This window comes from Pteropus alecto, unplaced genomic scaffold (genome assembly GCF_000325575.1).
Source record: "Pteropus alecto unplaced genomic scaffold, ASM32557v1 scaffold114, whole genome shotgun sequence".
NCBI classification, from domain to species: Eukaryota; Metazoa; Chordata; class Mammalia; order Chiroptera; family Pteropodidae; genus Pteropus; species Pteropus alecto.
The window spans coordinates 3,047,627-3,057,458 of NW_006435793.1; the positions used below are offsets into that span (position 1 = coordinate 3,047,627).

The 9,832-nt window shown below is 48.5% G+C and overlaps 1 protein-coding gene across 1 annotated transcript in view; it reads left to right on the forward strand.

Moving 5' to 3' along the window:
• The window catches only part of GABBR2 (gamma-aminobutyric acid type B receptor subunit 2), a 332,110-nt gene that overhangs the window by 242,346 nt on the left and 79,932 nt on the right, over positions 1–9,832 (forward strand). The window contains exons 9-10 of the mRNA XM_006911541.1: positions 3,474–3,554; positions 7,193–7,343. Of these exons, the coding sequence (XP_006911603.1) occupies positions 3,474–3,554; positions 7,193–7,343 (232 nt within the window). The remainder of the gene's footprint in view (positions 1–3,473; positions 3,555–7,192; positions 7,344–9,832) is intronic.

Below are 9,832 nucleotides of genomic sequence, written 5' to 3' on the forward strand. Positions count from 1 at the left end.
TGTCTGTCACCCAGTGCCCTGAGCCCACAGCAACTGGGGTGCTTGGAGGGGAGGAACAGTACTCAGGGAAGGCTTCCTGGAAGAAGTGGGTAGGGTTGGACACATTGGTTTGGTAGATGGAAGGGAAAGCCACCTTCCAAGCAGAGGGACCACTGGGGAAAGATGGCAGTAAGAAAACAGGGAGTATTTGGGGACCTAGCAAATAGCTCAGTTACTTTTATCATGACTCAAACAACTATAATTTGTTGAACACTTACTCTGAGTTAGGCCCCAAGCCAGAAATTGCCTGTATTCTCCTCTCCAATTCTCACAGCCACTCTGAAAGTTCCCATTTTACAGTTACAGCCATCTGCTCACAGGGCGTGGGCTGGAAGGGGAATGTTGTCTGCAAATGGGAATAACTCTCACCTCCCTGGCAGCGCTGAGCAATGCTGCAGTCACTAAACTACAAGGTCAGAGATTATGATATTTTCCTTAATTCTTTATATCTCCAGCCTCCAGCACACATGCCCAGGGCCACCTTGGTGAGGGCTGAGGAAATAACCTAATCTTCTACCACCTACGCTCCTGATTTTTGAGGGGCTCTTTATTATGGAATACCTCAAGCTGGGCCTGGCATGCAGTAGACACTCAATAGATGTGGGCCGAATGACTGGAAGCCCTGCTCAGTATGGGTGGTGAGAGTGCTCTGAGTTCAGGTGCCCACTTGGTCATTGCCCAGCACGTGGTTCGGAGTGTGCACTTAATCTATGCGAAGCTCCTCCCTCATCTGTACACTGGGATGAATTATGCCCAAATCATGGTTTGCTATGAGCGTTAAATGCAGGAAGGTATGAAGCGCCTATGAGCCTCCAAGCACTGCCCCCAGGGAGAGATTATGATGATTATGGTCATGGTGGGAAGCTAAGTATTATTTTGGTGCCATGGGACGTATAGCAGGGTGTGTGAGTCAGAGGGGTGGGCCGTGTGGCTGGGGGCACAGAGGGGGAGCCAGCCACGCTGCTTCCCGCCTCCTGATGATTTGTTCCGATCAGCCTGCATATTTCATGTGCTGCCTTCCCACACCAAATAAATAAATCAGGGCCTTCTCCTCTAAGGGGCAGGAGTTGATTGGGGTTGAGACTTCAAAAGACCAGAGCAGGGATACTGGAGCTCCCAGCAGAGTCTGCTAATGTGACATTTAGGAGCTGGAGGACCCAGGCAAGCGACAGCCGCCTGCACAGTGTGATGCCCCCCAAATGACAAGGAGACCTTTGCAGGAGAAGGAAGTGACTTTTTCAGACCTATTTTCCATGCCATGGTCAAAGGAACACAAGCAGAAGTGGGGCTGGCCTCTGGGATTCTCTGTTCCATTTCCTGAATGTTTATAAGGGACCGGCAGTGCACTTGCATTTCTACAAAGAGATTCACTTAGAGCCAGAGCCCCAGCATGCAGTTCCTCTGGGTGCACAGTTGGAATTCTTGTTGTCATGTCACCTTAAAACCTCTGGGAATTTTGAGGACTGGGATCTGCAGCTCTGAGGACCCGCCTGCTCTGTGAGTAGGCAGGTAGGCACTCCTCTCTGCAGTTAATACACTCAAGAGGCACACGTGGCCCATGGAATGGCCAGTTTGGCACAAAACTGTCACCTCTCAGGGATCCCATCAAGGTAGCCCCATGTCAGGAAAGAGCATGGGCTGTGTGAATAGTTTGAGGTTTGAACCTAGGACTCTGCTCTTAGTATCAGTGGGGCCCTAGGCAAAGCCACAACCTACCTGAGCCTTGGTTTCCTCATCTGTAAAGTGGGACTAAAACCACCTACTCTTCTCAATTGTGAGAAATGAACAAGGAATGGCGCATAAAATTCCTAGCACAGATCCAGGCAAACCGCGGGGCTCGGTGAATTCCCTCGGTCCCTCCCTGCCCACTCCTCAACCCTGTCAAAGCCTGCTCTGCCCTGGGGGCTCCACTCTCTACTCTCACACTCCTTCCCTTTGGGTCTCCATCTCTAACCCCACCTTACCCTCGATCTGCTTTATCTGTCGTCACCAGTGTCCCCCACATGCCAAATCCACTGACTCCTGGCTCAAGGAACTTGCTGTCCCAGCCTCTCAGTGGCATGTGACATTGATGGCCAGCTCCATTGTGAAACTGTCCCTTTCCTTGGCTTCTACAATGCCCACACTTTCTAGCATCCTGCTCCCAGCGTCCTGGTCACTCCTTCCCAGTCCCCTTACAATACAATTGCTCTGCCCGACCCCAGAGGTTGGCACTCCCCAGGATTATGCCCCTGGTGCTTTCCTCACTCAGCACTGTCCCTGGGGGTGTCCTCCCTGCCCCCTGCTCCCACTCCCAGCTTGCATGCTGATGGCCCCAGCGCTGTCTCCCCAGCTCAGGTCTCTCCGCTGACTCCAGAACCAAGGACAGCTCCACCCTGCTGATCCACAGACACCTGGGGCTCAGCACATTCAATGGCACCTGAGCTGCCCAGTCACTTGCTTAACTCCTCTGTTCCCCATCTTTCCCACCCAATGATCACCCAGTTGTCCAGATTTCACCTGGAAAAAAGAAACCTTTGTCAAATCTAATTCCCACTCTTCATTCTCCTGCCAACACCCTGATCCAGTTATCATCATCATTATCCCTGGTGATGACCAAAACCATGACCTAAACCCACCAGCCGAATAGTATCAAGGATAAAGGTAAATTCAAATGCATCACTTAGGTCTAAAAATACACCCAAACAAGTACCTATGAATGAACTAAGGAACAAGTGCATATGAAGGAGACTCTGTGCTCAGTGTGACAAAGCAGAACAATGTAGCCTCTAAAAGGTGTTAATTCCACCTCAGAATGCATTAATAGGAATATAATATGCAGAATGAAGGTGGGGATGGTCCCCTATACTTGCTGCTGACCAGGTCATGCCTAAAGTACATTAGTTAGTCCTTTACGGTGCAGTCCGTCAAGCAGACAGTGACGTTATAGAGTGTGGTCCAAGGAGGGGCCTGGATAGTGTGGAAAGTAGAAATGATGTTTAGTAAGGTGGATTTGGGAACTAGCACCAGGGGCATGATCTGTCTTTGTCTTCAATATCAAGGAGTGTCCTGAGGCAGAGGGAGCTGAGGTGGTCTGTGTGGTCCTAGAGGGCAGAGCCAGATGACAGGAGAAAGTTACAGAGAGCTCATTCAGCTCAGTGACCAGGAAGGACTTGGTAACAGGCAGAGAATGCAGTTATGGGGGAAGTAGGCTCCCCATCTGCAGATGTACAGCAAAGGATGGGTGACCAGTTATGAGACAGAGTGAGAGAGTGTTTGTTCCAGCCCAGATCATGTTGGAAGTTTTGTAATTCAATCTGGAAGAGGCACTGGCGAAAGGAAAAGCCTGCAAGAATATAGCCAGGGCCTGTGAGGGAGCAAGAGCTGGAACAAGAGCACCTAGACGCAAACACAGGACTCGGATCTAACCAGCCACTATCTATTGCTCCCCACAGACAGCAGGGAGGTGAAGGTGGGAGAGTATAACGCTGTGGCCGACACACTGGAGATCATCAATGACACCATTAAGTTCCAAGGTAAGGCAAGTGGGCTTCTTGGAGGAGGGGGCCTACTCAATTAACCCCAGGCCTCAAAATTATCTAAGGGTTGGGGCCAAGCTCAAAGTCCTTGGCTTCATGGGAAAGAGGGAATATCCTTTCCTCTCAACACATACTGACTCACTGAGCACAGGGTCCCCATCACTCACGTGGAGGCTGGATTCCAGCTCCTGGGATGGGTCACTGGAATTTGCATGAGTGCTGGCTCTCACTGAGGCATCTGTGTTTAAACCAGAGGATGGCCAGGAGTAATTCTTTCTAAACATGGCCCAGCTAAATTGAGCTCTGTCTCTTCCTCTGGAAAAGGACTTCATTGAGTTAATAGTAAGGCCTCTCCACCTGCTGCTCTTTCTAGAAGACCATTCCCTCTCTTCTGCTGCTGGAGAACTCCTCAGCTTCTAGAACCAGATCAAATAGCACCTCTTTTGTGCAGCCTTCCCTGATTGCACCCCCTGGCTGAGTTAATGGCTCCCTTCTCTTGGCTTCCACTGTCTTTCGTCTCTGCCTTTCCTATGGCCGCTATCACTTTGCATTGAAATTTCTAGGTTGTTGGACCATGAGCTTCCTGACTGGATCCTATTTGACTTTAAATTCCTGGCACCAGCCACGGACTGGCACATGTTGGAGGTTCAATGATGTTTAATGAAAAAGTGAATACATGATCGATCAGTGAGTGGATAAGTGGGTGGGTGAAAAAATGAATGAACAGGTGAACATATTAGTTGGTGAAGTAGTGGGTGGATGGGTGGGTGGATGGATAGATGGATGGATGATGGATGGATAGCAGGATGGATGGGTGGGTGGATGGACTTAACCAGTCTTAACCCCCTCAAGTCCATTCTTCCCTCAGCAGCCAAAGCATCCTTGTCATCATGCCATGCTGAGTGCCCCACCTCTGCTCAGAGCCCTGCACAGTTCCCATTGCTCCCAATGAGGTACCTCACTCCATGATGTGGCCCCCAAGGCCTCTCTTCTCTGCCTCCTCTTTCAATCTCCACAGCCAAACTCCTTGCAGTTCCTCAAATGTGCCAAAACACTGCCATGCCTTTGCTTCTGCCAGGTTCTCTTCCCAGAATGCCCTTTCCTCCTTGTCTTCCTGGTGAACAGCCAACTTACTCATCTTCCAAGGCTCAGCTCTCCTTTCTCTGGCCTTTCCTGACTCAATCAGGTAGAGTTGCACTCTGCTCCTGCTTTCTGCTCAGGCCTCCCTGTGCCTGACATTGTCAACCACCTGGACACTGTCATGGGAGGCAGCTTGCGTAGTGTTAGAGAACAGGGTTTAGAGTTAAGCAGACCTGGGTTCAAGTCCTCCCATCTTTGCCACTTACTAACCATAAAAGGCACTTAACACTTAGAAAACTATTGCCCACCCCCAACCCCCCAAAATGGGAATGATCTTCTCTACCTGTGAGATTTTGGAGTGGATCAAATGAAAAAAAAAATCTCTATAAAGAGTTTAGCTCATGGTAGACATTCAGTAAACATGATTACTTATTATTGCCTTTTTCTTCTTATATGACTAATGTTTAAGTTCTTTGAGGACGGAGACTGTGTCTTGCTTGTCTTTGAACCTCTGGTGCCTAGCACCAGGCCTGATAGTTAGAAGGTGATTATTAATGACGATCAGTCATCATTAATGATGATGAGTGAAGGAATAGTGATGGATGAACAAATGGTGAAGAATGGTAGAATAATGAATGGATGGATTGGGTGAGGAGCAAGAAAGAAAACTCAGGGCTGCTGCTGTTACTAACACTTCTGACAATTTGGCTTCTATAACCTCTTAGGATGCAACGCTGGGAGCTGCTATTTTAGGGAAGAGAAAGTGGAGTAAGGAGGAGGAACTGTTGTCAATTTTCTGAAGTTTTTTCTACACAAATAACTAGTGGTCATAGTTGTCATATATCATTTTACACAAACTTCGCCCCCTTTCTCAGTGCCAGAGAGGAGCTTATCTCCAGCCAAGAACTCATGGAAGCCCCCAAGATGGGTCCTGTGTTTGGGAGCCAGCAGGCACCTGAGCCAGCCTAATACGGTTCAGGCTACAGGTGGGAGGAGGGGGAGGAAAAGTGGGGGGAGAAGTTTCCAGATGTTGAGCTTTCACTTTTGGAAGCAAGAAATGGTGTTTCCTCTATCACCTTGGGTCTGCTTTTGCCCTGACTTTCCATCCTTGAAGGCACTTCTTAAAAATGTTACTTATCCCATAAGATAAGCAGGGTCGGGCCTGGTTAGTACTTGGATGGGAGACCACCTAGGAAGACCAGATGCTGTAGGAGTAAAAATTAAAAAATAAGAGATTATAAGCTGACAAGGTCTTTGCAATTTGTGAGGTCAACCAAGGGTTGCCTCGCCTAAGAAAAAAAGTTACTTTACTAGGAATTGCTTAAAGCTTTACATTCACCATGCCAGCAGGTTCCTAGCTGTTTTAGAACCTAGAAACTTCCCTAGACTATTTAGATAGTTCAAATTCCACCGAATGTTTCGAAACCATTTGAACTCGTTAACAGAGTTTTTTAAACACAGATATTTGGGGGAGCTCTCAACCCCTACAACACCTGCCCATCCTCTGTGTGTCTCCTGGGAAAGGAGGCATAACTGAGACTGGGGCTCATGGCGCAGTCGTTGGCCGGGGAAGGAGGGAGGGCGTCACTGTGACCCCAGGTGGGTCTCCCCAGGCTCCCAGGTTTGGCCATTCCTGGGTGCCTCGCTGATTCCACACATCTCCACTGGAGGGAAAAGCCCCCACATTTCACAATTCCACAGCAGAAACCTGACCCTAAACAGCAACTGAGAAAGGATTTTTAAGAAGTGGGGCAGGGGTTGCGGGAGTCCCTGCCACCCCACTCCCAAGCCAGCCTATATCTGGTAAAACTAAAACAGAACATTCATGCCACCATCCATAAAGATAAGTTTGCTCTGTAGCCCTTGGGGCTCCCCCTAGTTCCTGGTGCCCTTGAAGAATGAGCAAGGATCGCTCCGCAGTCACACAGAGAAATGGAATCCCACAGTTTCGGTCCAGTCCTGGTACAGCAGGGAGGGAAAGATGTGCCAGTAGCTTCTGCCTCCCACAGTTATTAAGTCCTATGAAAATGGAAAACCAGAAAGAGCTTTTATAACATAATGACCTTGAGGCAGAAAATCTGCAGCCAGAGCACATATACATCTCCATGGAACTGACAGGCAAGGTGCCCGCCCTTTTGAGGGGTGGTCATTATCATGTGTTGAGAGCTAAAGCCAAGTTCCCCACCCCAAGTGACACCCAATGATATCCATTTACAGCACCTAGCCCTGTGCCTTCCAAGCTGCTGTTACCTTTGGGGATAAATGGCAATGGTTTTTCAACAGGGTAATTAGACCAAATCAAATTCTAGTCTTCTAATGGCTATTAAATGCATCACAAATCCCTTATTGATTCTATTTAGAGAAAGAAATAAGTCCTAGCTAAGGCTTCCTGCTGGGCAGGCTGGCCAACCACCAGAGCCCACTCACCAGGTAAGTAGACATGTCCTGCACGGAGTTGGTATACAGGTGGCAACGTCAAGGACATCTAGGCAAAGATGCTCTCAGGGACTGACCGTGCACCGGGCTCAGCTGATGTCTTTTCCTTGGCCTTCTAGGATCCGAACCACCAAAAGACAAGACCATCATCCTGGAGCAGCTCCGGAAGATCTCCCTACCTCTCTACAGCATCCTCTCTGCCCTCACCATCCTGGGAATGATCATGGCCAGCGCTTTTCTCTTCTTCAACATCAAGAACCGGAATCAGAAGTAAGCAACTCATGCCTTCCACTTGGCTTATGCTTTCTGAATTGACAAACCTTACAAAGTATAGGAACATCACATGACAGATTCTCAAGGGGCACAGAAGTTTGAGAGGTCGTTTTCTAAAGTGTGCCTCTCAGTTGCAGGGGTGTTATTAGATGTTTCACAAGCATGTGTACACACTTACACATACACATGCAAACACACACAGAGACAGGGCTGCTGGTTGCATAGGAGCCTCTGGTCAGATAAGTTTGGGAAAGGTGGGTTAAACAGTTCAAGTCCATAGGCCTTTTCAGAGGTTCGGCTACACTGGCGCACTTTGTGGTGGTCCAGGAGGAGAAATCTAGAAGACAGAATTCTCCAATGTCTTTGCCCCACCCCACCCCCCAGCATCTTGGGGAAGCACTGCCAGAGGGGATCACTGAGTTCAGGGCCAGCCATTTCCCATCCGTATAGCACGTTGCAGTCAAGGAAGCCCCTCCCCCACATCATCTTGGTTGACCCTCCAGAAAACTCTCTGGATTACAGATTAGAGCACTGAAGCTCAGTGACAAGGGCCACTGTCCGAGGCCACACTGCTGAGTGTGGCAGAACAAGTTCCCTTGGGTTTTGGTCTTGATTTCTTTTCCCTCACACATACCTTTCACTCTCTGGAAGAGAGCAGCTCACTTACTTAGCTATTCTGGTCATTGGTGAGTAGAACAAGCCACCACCCCAGGTGGCAGTGTTTCCAGAGCACGACCAGCTTCTTTGGTTTCCATTGCAAATCCTTGAACCCAGCTTCCTGCCTTGTTGTGGGAGCGGCTGATCAGGGTTTCAGATCTGGACCATCACCTACACGGCCTCAGTGCCTACCCACGGGCAACACAGCTCTGCCATCATGCCCAGAAGCCATGCTGCGTCACCTCCAGGGCTGCCAGGAAGAAGCCTGATTCCAGGAGAACAGATTGTTTTACTTTTCTCCGTTTGCAAAGAAGGAACTTGGGGCTCTAGATTTTGTTGTTGTAATTGTTGTTTTTCTTTTGGGGGATTTTTTTTTTTTTTTGGTACAACTGCTTAAGTCAAACCTACTTCCTGAAGAACAAGAAAAAAATTTATTCACCTGTTGTTTTATTTTATTTATCACCAATAACACACACACTGCCACACATAAAAAAAATTGAAGCAACCTTTGTGTACTCCATACAAAGCTTAAATAATGAGCATTTGGCACCAGGCATGGGCGTACAGGCAGCTCTCAATGTTTGATTCCATTCCTATAAGCTTCAGGAATTCCCATCACAACAGTGATTGCCCCTATCATAAGACTAAACTCCTTTAATTCCTTAACTACCTTGTCTTGGCCTCCTGGGGGAAATTGCCATTACCCTTTCCAAAGATTGGCATCCATGCGAATTTGTGGACTGGCTTTGCAGGTTAAAAAATGAAAACAAAAAAAACCCTCCAAAGCAATAGGAATAAATGTCACTGTGGTTCCAAATCCCTGTCACTTCTGTCTTTCTAAATGCTATCCAATCTGTTAGGGTCCCCTTCTCCAGGAAGCCTGCCCAACTCCTGGCCTCTCCCCTCCCCAGCTTCCTGTGGTAATAAAAATGAAGGTGCTTTACAGTTCATGGTTTGCAAAAAGACATCCAGAAACCCAGTCTCATCTCAGCTTCACCTGTGCCCTGGGCAGTGTGATCTGTGCTTTTATAAGTGCGGAAACTCAGCCAGCTAATTGCCTTGCCAAAGGTGTGGCTCTATAGCATGGCAGGGACCACACACTGGACCCAGTGCTCCCAACCCAAAAGCCCATGCATGGTTCACAAATTACAGCAGGCTTTTTATCTCTCTATCACTTTGACACATAACATTTTTTAATGTAGAAGGACTAATAGAACTGCATAATGCAAAAGAAAATGGTCAGGGAACAATTGGCCATAATTGAAACCGCAGAAGAATACCTGGACCACAGGGTGCCTACAACCCCGACATTATGAGTGGATTGTGCTGGGGATCCAGGCACCTCTGAAGGCAAATTCCAGCCACCTGATGGTTGTTTAACCCAATCCTGCTTGCTAGGCAGCTGAGAGCCACAGCAGGATTTCTGAAGGGAGTGACAGAGAAGCAGGTGGAGTTTGGAAGGGTAAAGAATACCTGCAATCGCCAACTGGTGAAGACAGGAGTAGGGGGCGGGGGTGGGGACTCCACTGTCCACCTTCATCACCTGGTGAGGGGGAAAGTGTGCCTACCCAACATGTGGCCCTTTTTGTGCACGGGACAGTGTAAGCTTCAGGCAGCCGAAGTGGATGCTCACTCACCACTGGTGACTATATTCCTGAGCAGTCCTGAATTCTCACCTACAGGCCCCCTAGACCTGGTCCACTCAGCACAGGAAGTGGCGGGGGTAGGGGGGGCATCTTTTCCCTCACTGTGGACGGCAGCTGAATGTAAATGTAGAATTCTCTAGATTTGGCATGTCTTCCTAGTCTTAGCCAAAAAAAAAAAAAAAA